The sequence below is a fragment of the Bacillus rossius genome, chromosome 1 (genome assembly GCF_032445375.1).
Source record: "Bacillus rossius redtenbacheri isolate Brsri chromosome 1, Brsri_v3, whole genome shotgun sequence".
Lineage (NCBI taxonomy): Eukaryota > Metazoa > Arthropoda > Insecta > Phasmatodea > Bacillidae > Bacillus > Bacillus rossius.
In genome coordinates this window covers 238,977,018-238,997,580 of record NC_086330.1, presented here as the reverse complement: position 1 = coordinate 238,997,580, position 20,563 = coordinate 238,977,018, and the positions used below count along the sequence as shown (strand labels likewise).

Below are 20,563 nucleotides of genomic sequence, written 5' to 3'. Positions count from 1 at the left end.
TTTTGCGGAGCTTCCAGGGCCGGTGCAAGGTAAATTGGCGCCCTAGGCGAAAAACCTTAAGCTCCCCCCCCCCCCCCCCCGGACACCCCCAAAAAATTTTTCCTTGCCTCAAAATACATCACGTAAGCCTAAGATTTTGTCAACAATCAAATGTAAGCAGGCTTGTTTTTTTCTTTTTCTTATTACAAATCATAAACAGGTCACCATGGACTTTAAATAATGACTTATATCAATATAAACATTCCAAACTGTTACAAAAATCCATTTTCATCTATTTTCAATAATCGTTAAACATATTATATGAGCTGTTGTATGTCGTGCTACGCCGCCCCCAGCTATTTGGCGCCCTAGGCGGTTGCCTAGTTCGCCAATATGGACGCGCCGGCCCTGGGAGCGTCACAATACGACTGGGCACATAGCGGCGGTGAGGACTGCCATACACACAGTGTGTGAGGTAACATTGCGTGAAATATACCCTGCATTATTTGAATGCTGATATTGTTCCCGTAGATGCTAGCTGCCAGACGAACGGGCACGTGTCACGGCTTGTTTTGGTATCAATTCAGGTCCTACATGTACTTGTAGGTTATCAGTGTTTTTTCATAAGACAGCCATCTATTAAGGGAAATAAATAGTTAGATACAACAGTGTATTATTTTCGTGCTAGAGAAGGTTGAATACGGATTCAAGAAAAAAAAATGTTTTTATTAGGTTAGATCGGGGATGGTCAAAACTAGTCCAAATGACAATAACGATGCTTTTACCTGGAATCGTGAAGTGTCGTATGATTAAGAGTCTACTGTATATCGGCAAATAAGCAATGACGACTATAATATCTTAAGAAAAAAAGAGAAGTTTGGCTTCACCTGAGTAACAACCAGCAACTACAGATGTGCCTGTAAATATTAGCAATTTTAATCTTTGATATTCGACTTCCGAATGTGAATAGTTCATAAATAACTGCGCAACTATTCGTGTTTACGAATATCCGCACACCACAATACATTTTCCATTTTTTTGTGACTAATATTGGTATACTAAAATTAAATAAAATACTCATTTTTAGGCAACTAATAAGATTTTCAAACTGTTGTCTCATTGCTATGTGGATTCATTCAATATAGCTTCCTAAGTAAAAACAAAATAATGCCTGATAAAGGGATTTATCTTTAAGTTACATTCAGAAAGTCGTCTAGAAATTTACAATTATTCTTTCTCCTCCGAAGAACAGAACAACTTAAAATGTTATGTAATAATACAATGGTATATGTACCTACCGGCTGCTTAATCTACTGAGCTTTTTATTTAATGTAAACCTTAGCATGCAAGTATGAAATCTATTATGAAACTTTTCGCACAGTGGATCTAAGTTGTTCCAAAATATGTAAAATATATTTAACCTATCTAATGTACAAGTTTCAAGTTTCCACTTTTGGTTCACATTGTCTTGAACTCCAACAAAAAAGGAGGGGGGGGGGGGGTGGAAAGAGAGAAACTATGTCCAAATTTTTGCTATCTCAGAGCTAGTGCACTGAGATTCTCAGGGTAGACGAATTAAGTAAAAATTATTGACGGAGTAACGAATGGTGCTATGAAATTAAGTTTGCCGCTGAATATGGGTTGAATTCCCCAACGTAGCCATGTTAATTTTTTAAGTCTTACACATAGGAACTGAAATAATATATATTGAATTGTAAGGCACAATATTTTTTATAAGCAGCAATTAATTTAAAAGTTGGCTAATTGTAACTAACAATTTGGCTTGGACAGTATAGTACTCACGTGAATGAAAACAATACAACCGAATTGAGAACCTCCTTTTTTTAAGTCGGTTGAAAATTAACTTGTTTTAATGCTTACCAAATCTAATTTTCCACGTAGAACTGTTTGTTTACTCTTACTTTTAAGCTGAGGATTTTTTGCCTAACTTATCTTTACATAAAAATAAACGCATTTCTTGAATCAGGATAGTTTAGTTTGCAAAGCGTCACTTGATTACATTTCAAATTGAAAAAATTGGAAGTTTTTGTAAAGCACATTAGGGCACAAAATATTTTTTCCCCAAACACACTTTACAGTAAATGGAAGAAATAATTAAAACTATAAAAAATTTGGGTTCACCTTCTCTTCAAACCTTTCGCTTTTCGCAGCACATCCATCCATCTCTGAATTGATAGCACTGTTCTTAGCTTTCTTCTCGTCGTTGACACAGTACTCCGCACCATGCTGATTATTTACTGGCACGGAGGAGGTGGGGTCAGATTCCGTTAGCAGAGGATGGGTCCGAAGTAATGGCAACACGGCAGCCGGCTGCACGCTCCCGCGCGCAAGACAGGCGCAAGTGAACCTACTCGCGGCCAGAAAAAATAGCTGAAAATGCAAAATACGAAATACGTATTTCTTGTTCTAATAAAGTTAGCAGTATGCCACCGCTTACTTTTTTTATTTTTACTTTAAAAGGAAAAATTCTGCAGACTCTAAATATTTGTATATCTTACAGCCTGTTTTTTAGACCACTTTTTCGGTTTTCCTTAATTTTAAAAACGTAAAATAAAATACTTATCAATATTTTTTCTACAATATTAATCTGACAGATGATTTCTGTTGTAAAACTGCAGCAAACAAGCCAAGTACTAAATTTTTATTTGAAAAATTGTAGAAGATGTAGAAAACACTTTTTAACCTACAATTCCCTATCAAGTCGCTGGACCAGGGACGGCCTTAAAGAGTTACAAAAGGAACTACATGCTGCTAAAATGCAAAGTGACCCGACCCTGTCGGTAGCTACAGCTAAAAAGGCCTCGAGACCCAGCGCCGAAAATCCTCGAAAGCAGCGCCCCAAAAGGGGAACAGTGCAAGCGCCGAAAACCTGAAGGGTGGGGGATCAATTATCAGTTGGAAGGAGAAGAAATCGTGACGTATCTAAAGGGGAAAGTAGGGGGAATGGGTAGGAAGGGTGACAACTACACCGCGCCGAATTCAAAGTATATGACGACGTCATTACAACTGGATTTCGACTTTGTTTCCAGGATTTCCAGGGGGTTTTTTAGGGCTGAGACCAGGATTTAAGTTAGAAACCAGTGGCACCTCTGGTATAGAATAATATATTGCCTATAGTAATGTTCTCAATATTATATCAATATTTTCTCATTTAAGTTTTTAATTAAATGTTAATGGTTATTCGTAATATTTACAGTCTGTTCCCAACTTCTATATTTCTGCAGCATGTTGTTTTAAGCACTTTTACTGTCAATTTTTGCAGTGTCGATAGATACAGTGCTGATTTTGTGATACCATTATTTACAATATCTATGCTAAAAGTATCACTATTATTGATACTAATATTAGTGATATATGCAATATTATATATTATTAGGCCTGTGTAAATCATATATGAATACCAAATCATTCTCAGTATGAATATTGGAACCAAATAATAATAATAATAATGAGCATTATAATCCCACAAAAAATATTTTTTTTACTTAATTTATCAAATAAATAGGGAGAAGAAAGTAAATCTGTAGTGTAGTGTAGTGTCTTCTGGGAAATTAAAGAAATAATACTAATTTAACATTGGGCTGATTCCTAAAATATGCCGATTCCTATTCCATTTTTTATTCTAAAATTAAAGGGTCAATTCTTCGAATCCAATTGCAATTACAAATTTTTTTTCTGACGACATTTAAGAGAATAATATACTCAGGAAAAAGGTTGTTTATGATTTCAAAAATATAATTCCATTACGTTTCATTTTCTGTGCACAAATTAACATTATATACAACTTACATGATTTTAAAAAGCATGTTCATTACCCTCAGTTACTGCTACCTTGAATTTCAAGCACAAATTAGGCATTTTAACCTTGAATACAGTTAGACGAAACACGTGCTCAAACACTGCCAAAATCAAATATGTCTAAGACGTAATTTAGAAATAATTTTATAACTTACAAACTTTACAAATCTTACATTATCACACCAATGTATTTATTGCAAAAAAAGGGTTTGTACGGTTAGGTTAAGAATGTTATTTTTAAGTGTAACTAAATAATGATCCAAATAAAATTACAATAGAACCATGTTTTTACATATTTCAAGGGATCAGGGTGAAAATGTAAAAATAAACTTTATTATCTCACTATGATGGAAAGAATAATAAACAAATATACACCACATTAAATAAAATGTCAGAGATGCTTACTTTTTAATATATCAACTAGAACTTAATTATCTCACTCGGTGAAAACAATAAATCCATCCATTCTTGCAGTTATTCACAACCACTTTTTGTGGTGAGATTTTCTTAAACCATTTTATTTAAATTTTTCAAATAATTTCATAGTAACATTTAATTCATTTAGGATATTTATCGGAAACAATTCTTTTAAACTAACGCAACTACTTTCAAAAGATTTTTTATGTTTAGTAATAGAAAACGTTACAAACGTTTCAGCAGCAGTGTTAAGGAATTCAGTGCTGCCATTTGCCTTTCCAAAATATTTCTAATGTAAAAAGAGCATCGCTGAACATATACAAGGATGCCGTATTTGCAGCAATTTGGTTATGTTTCCTTTTAAACTTATTTTAATATGGGTCCAGTAATCCACTGTGAATTATTGTGAAATCTCATTAAAACTTATTTCATTAATAATTCTGTAAAGTTTAAAGAGGAGAGATATGAAACAACTTAATCTTTACGTTCACATCACCAAAGTTTTGGTTCATGGCAGGTGGCACAAAGTTATTACATCTTTACAATGGCAAATGTAGCTGCAGTGATCAAGTAAATAATGTTTGATAAATAAAATTTACATTATTTTCTTTTAACTTTTATAGTACTGTCTAAACATTTCTGAAGGTTTACTATTAAATGCAGTGCTGTTGCAACGTAATTTGCTGGAAATGCTTTCGCTTAAGGCGGGAAAGTGTGTAATGCATTTATACTGTAGGGAAAATGGTGGTGCCAGCAAATAAATTTGTTAATCACCAGAAATTGTAAATCCTGGTTACGTTAATAAGAGGTTATAATGTAGCTTAAGATTTATATATGCATCCAATTTCTTTATTTTTTCTTATGTTGCGTAGGAAATGTATTTTGCAAACTTACAAAAACAATGCAGGAATTGGTCACGGTTGATTCCAAAACCATTGTATTCTGAATCCTACGATTATAGTGGAATCGATGGAACAACTAATTTCGGAATCCGAATCGACCCATCACTATACTAAAGTGTAAAATTGTGTAAAATATTATGTTTTTAATTATACAGCTAACCTAACTTGACCTAACTAACCTGTTACTCTGTATAGTATTCCAAAAATTTTCAGGAACTCACGGGAACCTCAATGTTTTGTGAAACTCAATCCATTTTACAAAAAAAAATTGTGATTTTTTTTTATGTCATGTTTCCAAATAATTGTTGAAATAGCTCATATTTACATATTTAAAACTTATTTATTCACACACACATTTTTGTTATTAATGACAACCATGTAAAATGTATTTTATTTCAGGAACATTATAAATACATTTTCTGCTAATTCCATCTGATATCTGAAATTTTTTTTAATTAGTCACAACGTCTGTTTTGTCTTAGATACATACAAGTAAGTTGCTACTGTGTCACATGGTGTTAGACTGATTGTACATTTTGATTTATATGCCGTTGAAACTTTGGCATTCACTTCTTTTAATTGTCATCGTAATGGAGTGTCCGTGTTTTGTGGTGTTGTAATCCATGTTTGTTGACATTAATTTGTGATTTCAAGTCTGAAATGTCACAAATATGCAGTGTTGTAAATCGTTCACACAAATTTTCCGTAACTGTTTAGCAGGACTGTAACTTTGAATACTTGTTGAATGTTAAAAATGTTTTCTTATTGTTTACGTTTTTGTTTATGAAGTCCCATTAAAATGTCAAAAAAGGGTATTGATATTGCACAAATGACCTAACCTTAACAGTAGACGTTAATGTATGACAAACACACAAATTACTAGGCCTGTGCGAATATTCAAATTTTCAGATACGAATAATAAATTATTGGTATTTGATTTGACCTCAAATACTAACACTTTGAAGTAACGAATATTTGTTTGCTTATAAACACTTGGTATAGCATATACCAACGTTTACTGCTGAGATTAAGCCATTTGTGCGATAAAAATAGTCTTTTTTTATAGGATTATTGGGCCTTCATAATCAAAAACATAAATAATAAGCAATGTTTTAAACATGCAACAAGTATTTGAAGTTTTTTTTTTTTCCCCGTTACTGTCTCGCTAAACAGAATGGAACAAATCACATAAACAGTTAAAAATATGGAATATTTATCATTTAAAACTTGAAAACAAAATATAATTTGTATTATTCTCGTCACATGCATCAGAAGTGGGAATAAATAAACAAACGTCTTTATTCATGGACTACAGCACCACAAAACATGAACACTCTATTGATATTGGCATTTAAAGAAGTAATCTTCATAGTTTCAACGGCATGTAAATCGATAGTCACAATTGAACCACCATGTGATCAAGTAGCACGTTCTTTGCTGTGCATATCTATGGCAAAAAAGATGTCGCGTCTCAAAATTAAATATAAAAAAGGTAAATAATTGTTTAAGTGCCTCGTCTACCTGGGCGCACACACGGTTTGCAGAGCTTCAGGAAAAAATGTGATTTAAAAGTACTCAAGATATCCGAGTGAGGTCTGTTTACGAAAAGCATTTAAGAATTTGCTGAAAGCCGAAAATTACTTTTGATTTCGGATTAAGTTTTTAAACTGTACTTTTAGTAAATTTATTATGGCTAAAAGGATTGTTTTCAGAGGAATTTTTAGACATAAAAAAACCAGGACTGATACTTGAAAGCACTTAAGGGACTTGCATTACACCTTTACCTACATTTCTATGCCATATAATATTATTGTCACTGATAAAATTTCACAGTTGTCCTATGGACAACGAGAAGACTGTGCACCAGTTCAGAGCCTTTTGCTTAGAGGCGATACTGTGCTAGAAGCACCAATGAGCTTCAACCTTATCATCCCACCTTACTAACACACATACACCCTGACTAGATGGGCCCCTTAACATTCCAGATGGAATTAGCAAAAATTGTGTTTCTAATATTGCTGACCAAAAATACAATTTTCTTGGCTATTAAGGTTCAAATATGTAAACATTAGCTTATTCACTCACTAAATTGGGAATACAGCATTTAAAAAAAGGATTCAAGTATTTCGCAAAATAAATTGCAATGGATTTCACTGTATTTTGCAGTTCACAAAAAGTCTTTGGATCAAAATGGAAAGTAGCAGGTTGTGTAAAATAAGGTGAATAGGAACAAAATGAAAGGATCGTTGGTTAGGTTAAGATAGATTAGGTTAAGTTGGTTAGCTCCATAATTAAAATATATATATATATATATTTCATGATTTAAATATTTTAACAAAATTTTTCCATGTAATTATTGTAGCTGACTTAACCAATCTTTCACTTAAGTATTATTTGTCTAATTTTCCAGAAGTTGTTAATTGATGTGGAATTATTTTTTTATAAATTCTAATTCTTATTCTTACTATTCGAACTCAATGTTCGTATTCACAAATATTTTGATTCTCGTATTTGTATTCAATTCAAACTTAAAAAAATTATGTTCACACAGGCCTACAAATTACACTGTACAAATATTCATTATTTTGAAGTGTTATATTTGAGTTGAAATCAAAACACGAATAATAAACTATTCGTGTTTGAAAATTTGAATGTACACACAGGCCTACATATTATGGATAATTTACAATACAGCACCCATTATCTCTCAGCTTATGATTATTTTTGCATCCTCTCTTGCTGTGAGAAATAAACAATGCTAAAATATTAATATTTATAAATACTAATAAAAAATTAGAAAAGAATAATTTTGTTTATTTGCAGTTAGGAAAGATATGAACTGTAAAGTGAGGCATTGTATTGTGAATTCCACATGATTTTGAGTAAAAATTAAAGGGGCCTGATAATAATACGTACTAATAATTATTCATCACTGCATTCCTTCCTTGTTTGCAATGTGGTGCAATGTGTGGGACACCTGCATATAATCTCTAGTCACATTCTCTGATTTTGCAAGGGCAGCTTAAGACATGTCACAATTTTCATGTGACCATGTTGCACCTTAATATTGATAGAAATGTTTCCTTGGTGAAAGGTCTGCCTTGTGTACTTTTTTTTCCCCTCCCTGCCTTCAATATTTGTAAGCTAGGTATTCAAAATGGGTAGTTTTTCAATTTTTACTTTTCACAGATAGTTTTTCTTATGACATTGAATTGTGTGGTTGATGTGTGTATCAGATATTGGGGTTCAATGAAGACTCTGGCCGGTTGATCGTGGAGCTGTCGTGCGGGGGAGTCAACGTGTCTGTGAATGAGAGTGCTGTGCAGCTCGTCACGAAGGAGCACTATGGCAAGAACTCTAGGGTTCTCAGTAAGTCTGCGGTATTACCGTCACACCCTCACCAAGTAGTGCTGATCTCAGCCCAGGTAACCCCCCTTCCCTCCTCCCCTCCGTGGTTGCACTGTATAGTGTAACCATCTGGAAAAAATTTACTTTCACAGTATAGGTGAAGAATTTTCATGCCTTTTTCAGGATTTAAAGTAAATTGCGTTTTTTACCTGACTTCCAAAATGTGTACAGCCTGGTAAAATTGTTCTCTATATATTTTTGCAGTTTCTCAAGCTCAATTCAATTTTTAAGGACTTAACTTTACAAAAGAAAAATTAAGTGGGGTCTCAACTCAACTGTATTATTACTGAACTCGGCTCGGCTCAACTCAACAATTTGCAGACTTGTCCGTCTCTATTTTCATTTTTAAGAAGAGCAAGATTTCATCAACACACTGTAATTAAAGATTCAGTTTATTTACAGGTTTTGTGCATGCACCTTACTTAAAACATGATACAATTTGGCGCTGACTACCTTTGTATAATTTTTTTAGTCACGTATATATTTACTAGAGTTAAGAGGCGGTGATAAATACCTCAACTGTTGATTGTTACTCACATAGTTTAAACAACATACAAGATTTTCTAAACTTATGTTAAGGAAAAAAAACTTCGAAAACTCGGTTTGAAAGTCTAGATAATTTTACTTGACAGAATGAGACACTACAATCTCTATAAATATTTTCTTGTGCAAAGAGTATAAAATCACATACCATTATTTTGCAAACACTGCACAGTGTAATCTCATATTTACATTTTCTTAGTTTTTTTTAAAGTAGGGTTATTTTACATAATTACACATTCCAAAAAATGATTATTCTGCTATTTATGTTTCAGAACACTAAAAAAAGATGCCATCTTGGAAAGACCTGCTGTATGCCATAGATTTATAACATAACACACAAATTATAAAGAAAAAAATAGGGATGGGTCGGTACCGGTTCTCGGTTCCTACGGTTCTCAGCATTTTAACCGGCACCGAGAACCGCAGCTAAAATGTCGGTGCCGGTACCGGTACCGGCAGTATAGCAAAACCCTTTACGAAAATAGCCCTTTACTACAACTTAACTGCAGCATGAAATGGCTCTACTCACATCCAATGCACATATGAATTATTTTTTTGGACTTCTGTGGAATAATATTCATCTCTAACTATAAAATAAATTACACGTGAAAATATTTAATATTCTCGTCACATCTGTAAACAAAGTACGTTTTACAATCAAAACATAACAATTGAAGGTGCCATAGATGTAGGTAGTTCATAGATGTGTGCAACTCTATAACGTGCCTCAGCAGAGATGTAAGAATAGAAGACGCCATGTTTGTTTCAATTTATTTTTAAAATAGGCAGTTAATTGAGTCGTTGACACGTAAGCATGGGTGACTGGTGTATATAGAACAATTAAAAGTGCAAATTCCACAGAATATTTGTTTAATAGAATTAATGATTGATTTAAATTTTCCTTAATAATTTTCGGCATTCTAAAATTTTATGCTTTTTGCAGTGCTTTGGAGTATAAGTTCACTGCATCTGCAGCCATCTAGCGGAATGGCTAGTAACTTTCTCTTTTAGGCAAACGGGATTGCTTTGAAAGTGGCACGTCTTTGTTTTTAGTGTTAATAGCGTTGACGAAGATCTCGCGGACACATGATAAAAATATTGTTTTTAAAGTTTTTTATTTATTATTAAAGTGGTGTATGGATGTGTAGATGTATTTTACTATTGGCTGGTCAAACGAAATGCTTGTTGACACTTGTAAAGTATAATTATTCTGACCAAATAGAGCAAATTGTGTAAGAAATGGCATCATAAGTGTGGCAGTAATTTACTGTTGACTGTGCAAACAAACTGAATTCAATGTAGGCAATAATTTGGGAGATGGACAATTTATTATTTTAATTCTTTGAAAGTTCACAATAATTGTATTTATTTCCATTGTAATATTTTATTTTTATTCCTAGGTTTTAAAGGAGGGTGTATGTAGATTTCTTGAGGTAATTACTAAATTAATATAGTAAATTTTTGTTTTATTAAGTGTTCTCTATATTATTTCGAATTAATTTTTTATTAATACATATTACATTTGTAATAGGTTGGTGTGTTTACTGTAGCTTGAAAAGTATACTAAACATTTTCATTTGCTTTGATAGCCTCTTTAAAGACTGAAACATTATGCCAATGCATTTCTTTGTAAGCATACAATAAAAAACATTGCGGACAGAACAATACAAACAAATTATTATTTTCAGTGTTATAAACAGTAAATTGTTGAAGATGTAAGTCTGGATACAGCCTAGTGCTTTTTTTGTAGCCAAAACAATAAATAGTTTATTACTTAAAACACTTCATAAATAATGTGTGAATAATATTTATTTTATTGTTTAAGTCAGAACCGAGAACCGAGAACCGAGAACCGATTTTTAAGAACCAGTTCCGAACCGAGAACCGGGAAAAAACAGGGATTGACCCATCACTAGAAAAAATATCTGGATTTTTTTTTTTGACTACTACAGCAAAAATCAAAAGTATCTCTGTTCAGCACACACAAAGGTGTTGCATTGTGTATCTATCTTCACACCTTTGACTATCTAGTAAATGTAGTGGATGCTTTATTTTTATATACAACTAAAGTTAATATTTCTTTTACACTAGGTTTTTTTTCTTTACATAAAAAAATTCTTGTCATGATGTTTGAAAATGCCTAAGTATTGCCATTTTAAAAGTCGGGGCATTCGTTTCCTACCAGAAAATGACAGAAGAAAATTAACATACCAAGTTATTTTTGCGTTTGTGTACATTTTTCGTTTTGGTAAGATTATAATTTATTCACATTAATTTTGGCATCTCTAATTAATGGCATTCAAAAAAAAGTATTTCAAGAAGCAGAGATAGTGATTTTTTTAGGGGGAAAAATAATAAAAAAAGTCCGAAAAGTGTATTATTGAGCACGCTCTAATACTCCTCGATTATCCTCAAACTGATTAAAAAAAAAAAAAAAACTGAGAGTCAGAATGTAATCCTGAAGGAGAGATTTTTTGAATTTTGTCTATAAAATTATTCAAATTTTGTTCTTATATCTCAACTTTTTGAAGTCCTCTAAGGCATTGTAATATGGGTCGTTTACTGTTTTAAGTGCGATATTAAATTGTGAGAATAGCTGGTATTAAACTAGTAATAAAGTGTGAGAATAAATTGTGGTTGTAGTCTAATACAGAACATGCTGTTAAATCTTGTTAGTTAGGAACTAGGAATTGAAAAGGTGGCTTTTTTAAATCTCAACATTGCTATTTAATTATTATGTTTAAGTAGCTAGTTTAACCTAACAAACTGCAACAATTGTACAGTATTGTTAAAGTTACTTACCTTACATAACCCACAGTCCACATTACACCAATCCCTCACTTAGCACGACTAATTCTTTCCTAAAAATGCTCGTGTTATTCAAAATTGCGTATTCTGAAGTATTAGTTTCCATACATAACAAGGCTAATTTATTTTAATGTGTTCCAAAATTGTGTAGGAAAGTATACGTTACGTAATATAAATGCGTTGAATAAAATCACCTATATATATGTTACACCATTTATCTTTATATGCCTCCCATCGCACTTTGTATGACAAATACGACACCACGTAACAAGAGATACATGGTTATGTACTTTATCGTCAGTCGGCTGGCTGACTTGCCCGCCCGGGCGTGACCTTCAACTCACGTTGCGTACGTTTCCAAACCATCCTTTACTGACTGTGAAACCGATATTACTGTCCAGATAATTACGTTTTAATTTTTCAAAAATTAAAGTTCTTATTCGCGTATCACCACCTGGTTCATACCAATCCTGTCAGGCCAATGATTGTTTTTTTTCATTGCAACATTATTTAACAACCTTTTCCACGTGAATCATCTCTTCATTTCTGTTTAGGTATCTAATGTCAAATATATTCCCGCTAGTACAACCAACAGCATCAGACTTATATAAACATTTGGTTAAGAGTCCTTATTTCATACGATTGTGCGCACAGTTGACTTGCTTAAAACTAAAGTGCAACCAACATAAGCGTGGCCTTCATGACAATCTGCGTGCCGTAATACTTCTAGTTTTGTCTAAAATACTTGAACACGATGCATTATGAGTGATCAAGCACGTAAAGGTAATGGCATCTGAATGGGCAGACATTGCTTTTGTTTGAGTGAATTCCCTGCCACTGGCTAGACTGAGTTCATGGCCCGGTCTGTGGCCAGGCGACAATGGTACGGCATGGCGGCATACGCGCGGACGTAAAAATATTTGGTCCTTTACACTCCATAGCCGCAATTAAATTGCCATAGCTGATATTTGTACAACAGCCAATAGCGTAGACATACCTGCGCGCACATCTCTTCCCCCCTTATTTGGTTAACTGTATGCCACGGCACATCTGTTGTTTACAGAAGTTAAAACAGACTTTGTGGCATCGTGCTCAACTTTTTTTTTACTGCGAAGATTTCGTGTTAACTGAAATTTACAGACGAGCTATTCAAGACTGGGGCAGTAAAATTAACATCACGCTAAATGAATCCCCACAATCTGAAGAAGTGCTAAGTGAGGGATAGGTGTACAAAAAGTTTTAAAAATTGTTTCACTACTCTCTCGCAAAACTGTAATGGAAAAAACACGAGGACGATTCAAAACACTGGACTATTTACAACATTTCAAACTTGAAAACAAACATTTATTACCGTATTTACTCGAATAATCGTCGCCATCGCTTAATCGTCGCACCTATTGTTTAGGTAATGAATTTGGTATTTAAGATTCTCCCCATATTTGTTGCACCCTAATTTATTGATGGTGACTGAGGTGCGAGGCGCGAATTGAACAGCCGTAAATACAATGGAACAGCCTGCTTTCATGTGGCGTGTGGCGCGAATGGAACAGTCCTAAACACAATGGAACAGCCGGCTTTCAAGTGGCGTGTGGCGCTTATCATTGGTCCAACCTTGAGCGGCATGTCCTAATTGGCCGTGTGGGAGGAAGGAATGTGTGTGGAAGATAAGATGCTGTGATGCCATTGTTTTATCTCGTTTGCATTGGAGTGGAAAGTACCTAAATTACAGAGTTTAAGAAAGTTCATTTTGTGAAAATATGGGTAAATACAATTTGTATACTGCTGCTTTCAAGTTGCGCGTAATCACATTTGCAGAAGAGCACCGAAATCGGGCCGCGGAAAGAGAATTTTCAGTAAGTGAAAAACTTGTTCGTGACTGGCGAAAACAAAAAGACAAATTGAATAACACGTGACGACAGCGGAGACTAAGATGACGTTGACGTCCCGGCAAATGAATCTGATGCATCAGAATCTAGTTCAGACAATGAATAGATAAACTTCGTGAGTGTTTAGACTGAAAATGTTTTATAAATGTATTTTGTTTATTGATTTTTTCGCAATGTTAATTTTTATTTTGCCAAACTTTTTGTAACCAAAAGTTGTTTTGTTTATTTTGCACGTATTATAAATAAATATTACGTATAGGTACCATGTACCTAGATATTAACTTCTTTAATTTAGCATTTTCAAGCAATTTACTAAAAAAAAATTACTTTTTTTTTTTTTTTTTTTCAAATTTTCCTCACATAATGGTTGCACCTCACTTTTTTTTCATAAAATTTGGTAAAATTGCTGCGACGATTATGCGAGTAAATACGGTATTTGTATTGTTTCATCACATGTACCAGTAATGAGAAAATTAACTAATTGTCAACATAGATTACAACACAAAACACACACATACTCCTTTGTGATAACATTAAAAGAAGTGAACGTGATAGTTGCAACTGCATAAAAAATAGATAGTTACCATTACGATACACACTATGTGAGACAGTAGCAGCTTACTTGCTGTATGTATCTGGTATGAAAAAGATGCTACTATTAAAAAACAAAATAATAAACAAGCCCAAATACTAAATAAAAATAATGGTTCAGGATTCCAGAGGAAATTAGCAGGAAATATTTGTAATATTGCTGAACTAAAAAACTACAGTAAAACCTTTTTGTTGCGACCCCATTTATTGCGACCACCTCTCTATTACAACCCGATTTCGAGGAACCGTGAAAAATTGCCGAAAATCCGAAGAAAATCGGACAGAAAATGAGTTTCTTGTGGTGAGTAGTGTGTTACTGTGTTTCTCTTGCCGAGTGCTGTACTGCCGTAGGCAGCGCATATCTAAAAATAGATACCACTTCCTGTCGACCGCTGTCAGCGCTTGACAACCCCCATTACACGTCCATTTGCCGCAGGGTGCAGATAAAGGTTTTTGTGGCAACGTGTTTACGTTTAGCTTTTTGCGAGTGTCTAGTTTAGTACGCAGTTGAGCAAAGCTACCTGCTGGATTTTTCTTGATTTTGATTACTATCAGTTGACAATGTTTGCTTAGTTTTTGAAGTCCGATTTGGTGTATTTTCTGGCTTGAATTTGTGAACTATTGTTGATAACTTATGAAGGTTTTTTTTTCTTTCCGATTTTGTGTATTATGATTTAATAAATAAAATACCATTAAATATTAATTACTATTAATACAATGCAGGAAAAACCCTCCGGCCGCAGCGTGTGAACATGGTAGTCGGCCGCTCGCTCGCCCTTGCTCAACCTCTCCCCTTACCGTGCACTGCGGCCGATCTCGGATGCTGCTTGTACTTTGTACTTGTTAACAATCACGTTATCTGCTTCATTTTAACGAGAGTAAAAAAATATATTAAAACTGTCAGCAAATTGATAAAAGCTTTATGCGTCCACAAAACAGGGCACAACACTGGCCCACCAGTTGTTTTCATTCAAAACGTGGCTAAAGAACTTCTATGGATCAGGCAGAAAACATTCGGCAATACATGTAGGTTATAAGGAATCTTGTTATGAATTGAGATGTTATGTTTTTCGAAGTGATATACACAGCGACCGACAGGGTGCATGCCCGCCTCGACTTGATTTAACTGCCGCAGCGATGTTTATTTTGACAGCTCAAGCAATTATCTTTTCCCGTGGGTTGATAGAAAAAGGTCGCTTCACCCAGCATAAAACAAAATTCGGTATATTCCTTTTCATAGGACCCTTGCTATTAAAATACATTTATTTTAAGTTTGAAAACTTGTAAATTCCTTGCTAGAGATGACTGAACTCGAACTTGGTGTGAAAAGTGACATAATATGACATACTTTTTTCTGGGCATGTTTGGTGGGGAGGGAGGGGTCCGAAAATATTTACAAAGATCTTACCCCTCCCTCACCGCTTTATTACCCCATTCATAATAGCCCAATTTTACGGGAGAAGGGAGGGTGGAATGAGCATTTTCTCACTGAAGGTTTTTCAAAGGGGAGTGAAGTTGGGGTGTTATAAGGGAGGACACTAGATGGTTCGTGTGTCTAGGAGGGATGAGCTAGCCTTGAAGGATGTTAACGAGGGGAGGGAGGGGTGAGCTTATGCGTCATGAAGCCGCTACCGCCAGCCAGCCGGGCGAGCTTAGTGTGCGCCCACTCGCGTTGTAGAACCTACAGCTGCCATATTTTTAAAGGAAATGTCCCATTATTTTTCTGTTATTCTTACATGAACATTATTGTAAGTATTAAAGCCGACACAAAAAATACGCTGTGTGTTAAAATTAACAGATTTTAATGATCTTTCATTTGTTTTTTAAATTATTTTTTTCTGATTTTCACATTTTGGTCAAAATGTCCAATTTTTTGATGGTTCCCGAGAATGTATTCGTAAAATCACTGCTTCGTTAAATCCGGGGTTCGTGACATCGGGGTTCTAGTGTATTTAACTACGGAAAGCAGAAAACGTACATGTAAACTTAACACATATTTTCTTTAGAGGTGGCCTGTAGGGCGACGGACATGTCATGAAGATTGAAGTGGGTTTAAAGCAAAGCCGTCTAGCATTGTGAGTGACAGCATCCTGCCATTGTACGGCTGGTTTCTTGGCGAATAGCGGTTTGGTAAGGGGGGGGGGGGGGTTGAAAATTTCGGAAAACATCTATTACGACCCTATTCCTGGGAACCGTGAGGGGTCGTTTCAGAGAGGTTTGACTGTAATGTGTATGTTTTTAGTTTTGATAAAATTAATTGAATTAAATTCAAACAAAGGGACATGGCAAAACGTACATAAAATAGAGGATAAGATGATGTTTGATACCATGAAAAGTTGTGTCTTGACAATCTAAACTATAAAATTACTAAAATGCATAGTATAAACAAATAATAAGATAGGTAAGTTCAGTATTTTAGTGTCACATCACATGCCATGATAATGTAGCATAAAACTAGGTATAAATATAGAATATGTAGTAGTTTCTCTTGTGAACAAGGTTAATTTACTATTGTAACATTTTTTAGACACTTTCCGAGATGCTAAATTTTTCTTCACTTGAGAAATAATCACGTCTTTTAAGTGTCTAAAAAAAAAAATGGGGTGTAAAACCAGGTATAAACATAAAATAGATAGTTGTTTCACTTATAAAAATAAGGGTTAGGAAAAGTCAGAGAATTTCATTTGAGATTTTGTGTGGCCACCCTGAAAATAGATTGTTATGAACTTATTTCAATGTAACTTAATTATCAATTAATTGTGTTCATTAAAAAATCTTTTTTTAAAATTATATAATAATATTTAGAGGAAGCAAAGTTATTTTAATTTAAGTATAAATTTTAATATATTGTGTGTATTTTCTTTTCTTTTTAGATGCTACAAAATATGAGCGTTACATGCGAAACGGTGAAGTGGAGCACAAAGATAGTGAAAGAAAGTCCCAGAAAAGGAAAAATGAGTCGAGATAGTTGGAGACTGCATTTATTTTTTTATGTTTAGTAAATTTCCATTGTAAATACACAAAATAAAGAAAATTTTACCATTTGAAGAATAGGAATTTTTTATAACTCTGCCATGTTTACTCCCTTATATGAATGTAATGACAAGTGTATGAAGTATGAAGGCAATGCCTCTGGGTGAAAACCCATGTATCCGGATGTCCTGTTTTCATGCTACATTTGTAAAATGTGTAATCCAGGAATAGCTGACATGAGTAAGAAGATAATGATAAACCAAGCAGTAGACATCTGCGAATTGTGATTTTTCAGTTTGAATCGAATTCTAAAAAAATTGAGTTTCGAATTTTTTTCAAATCGAATTTGAGAATATTTATTAAAATAACATAGATCATTAAAACATTTTAACATACCACCTTTACAAACTTGTCACATAATTCACAGTTTAAATCAAGTAACTAACTGGTTATTTTATAAAGTGGAACATGGCTACGCACATTATTTACAGTAAAACTTATTTCCACTTTTCATGGGGTCAAAGTAAAAAGTTTAAAAAGCGGGAAAGTGTAAATAAAGGGAAGACCATAAAGCCTAGTCCACATACCTCGTCCTCTGACCGTAGTCCGCGGACAGCTAACTGCTGATTGGTGCACGTGACCCTCTGACATCACGTCCCCGTGTCCCAATGTCCCATGTCCCAAGATCATTCGCAAACTTTAACTTTTAGTCCGCGGACGAGTCAGAGATTTGTTTGACTCGCTGGAGTCGAAAGAGTTCGGAGCAATTTGACCTGAAATAAAAAAAGAGTTGGTCGCGAAGAGAACGTTTTGAGGTTTATGTTTGTTACCATTTTCTTTGTTTTATAATGTGGTTTTACATGGTGCGAAAGCAGACGTCTTGAAAACTATATGAAGATTCGTCTGAAGTTAAAACTGCTTAGGCAATAATTCAGCTAATATTGTGCCACGTATGATAAAAGCTCAATTATATTATGTTGTAATATTTATTTATTTAACATATTGTCAAATGCCTCGCACATTTACTGCACTCTGGTGTTACGACTGCTAAGCTTCACTTCGGACCTGCTTCGGACCAGCAGCATGTAGTCACGCACAAATGTGTGCATTCGTCTGCGGACCACTGTCCGAGGACGAAGTATGTGGACTAACTATAAAAAGTATCACAGCTTACCTTATTTAGCATGTTTGACTTTCAAGAATAAAAATATTAATAAAAATATCACAGCATAAGGAAGTTGTACAAAAGAAAAATAAAAAAATTACCATTTTTATCGCTTAAGCATCACACATTATATTCTAAAATCAAGTTTGAAAATTAGGGGTGAGACAGTGGGTGCTACTATTATGAAAAAAAATGTAAAGTAATCCATAAAAACAAAACCTATTAATGGAAAGTATGTTTATTTAAAAAGTAGACTTTGCGAAAGCATGCCAAATAATTTAAATTAATGAGTGATGCAATAAAACCATTTTATTCAACGTAAAACAAAAATAAACCCGTAACAAGAACGTGATTTGTAACTATACGCATAACGATCGTGCGGGTTAACTCGGTTGCTAACAGAGTGCGCGCGTGCATGCAGTCTGCGAGCTATCGATATCAATCTTCGACTGCGTGCTCGGACTCTATACAAGAATACAGGAATCAACACAAACTGACACTGCTTACGTTTTTATAAGCGGCATAAAGCGACTCCCGAGACGTTAAAGATGAAGTTAATAACTTTTAAAAACGTTTTTAAAACACGATTTACACATCAGATATCTTTGTAATAGGATTAATTAAGTTAGTAAGCAGTTTTATTAGAACAAACGGCGTAAACTGGGTAAAGCATTAGGCGCGTTGCAAACAACGGGAATTTATTGCATTACATAAAATGATATTAAAACAGGACAGAAATAAAATGGTTCAAATAACGGGAAAACGTAAATAACAGTAACGTAAATAAAGGGTTTCGCTGTATAATTTTTTGTAAGTGGAAGATGTAATCGTCCATTTACATTTCTTTAAAAATGGGAGGGGAATGTCTTATATTAGTGTATCCCAGTCAGATTTTGCAAGTTGAATTATTGTAAAATGAATTCGATTCAAATTGACGAATCAAATATCAAAAAATTTGAACTCGAATTTGGAAATTTCGAATATTTGCAGAACCCTATTGATTGTGTCTCCTATCTGATGGATCAGGATTTGTGGTGGACTGGTCCATCATGTTTAATAGAGCCTACCGGGTAGTGATCTTTCTATTCACCAGATGCTTTGGAAGTGGGTCATGGCAACATACTACAATAAAAAATACTACCAAAAAAAATTGGTTGTCTGCAAAGTCGGTTTACAGACGATAGTATAACGTGAAGTCATAATAAAACATTGATGAAATGATTGTTCCAGAAGAAAATGAAAAATCATATTCGGCCTGAGACTGAGCCGTAATAGGTTTTTGCAACCAAACCATTTAGGCATTAAAAATATTATATTCTTTGAGGAAGAAATTTTTTTAAAATTTTTCTATCTTTTGTATGATAAAATCTACCTCTGCATACTTTTATGAATAAAATAGAATCATTTTTATTGAATTATCACTATTTTGTATGGATACAAAGAAGGAGTGAAATTAAATCTACAATTTAATTAATAAATTTATTTTTATTTGCATTCATTAATTCAAATATATTTATTACTTTTGAAGTGTCGTGTGCGCCGTATTTATTTTTACAACTACAAAAAAAAAATTTCAGCCGCGGCGATTTGATCCGTCAACCTATCGATTAGTCAGCGTTGCTAACCGCACAGCCACGAGGCCATGTTGGAAACAATTGATTCAGATGTTATAAATTAATAATATTCCACGCACAATATTTGTTTGAATTTCTTTTAACTAGCATATTCTCTGTTGGACTCGAAATATTTACACGCACGTGGGCTCATAAATATAATACGTGTGTGATTTAGTTGATCAAATAATAACTCATGACAAATAATTACCAATGTCAAACTAAAGCGTGAAAAGTATCATACCAGCAATAAATATTTAGTTACACAGCTAAAACAATACTCATAGAACACTGTTTAAATATACTGATTTACACTAGTAATTAAAATAATACGTACTTGTAAGAACGCCATTTCCTTGCGAATATACTCCCGTGGCGCGGTGCACAACAATAACCTCGAACCCTATGTTTTCGTCTGCCCCAAGCCGTGTGTGGCGACATGGCAGGCGTGATCCAACC

General features: G+C 34.0%; 1 protein-coding gene across 2 annotated transcripts in view; it reads left to right on the top strand.

The window, feature by feature from the left end:
* LOC134527395 (G-patch domain and KOW motifs-containing protein-like) overlaps positions 1 to 17,404 on the top strand; it is a 73,153-nt gene extending 55,749 nt beyond the window's left edge. The window contains exons 6-7 of one of the 2 annotated variants that reach the window (XM_063360053.1): positions 8,354 to 8,486; positions 17,227 to 17,404. In XM_063360053.1, the coding sequence (XP_063216123.1) occupies positions 8,354 to 8,486; positions 17,227 to 17,321 (228 nt within the window). In that variant the 3' untranslated portion in view covers positions 17,322 to 17,404. Of the gene's footprint in view, positions 1 to 8,353; positions 8,543 to 17,226 lie in introns of both variants that reach the window. The other variant, XM_063360052.1, reaches the window with a different exon arrangement.
* The last annotated feature ends 3,159 nt before the right edge of the window (positions 17,405 to 20,563 follow it).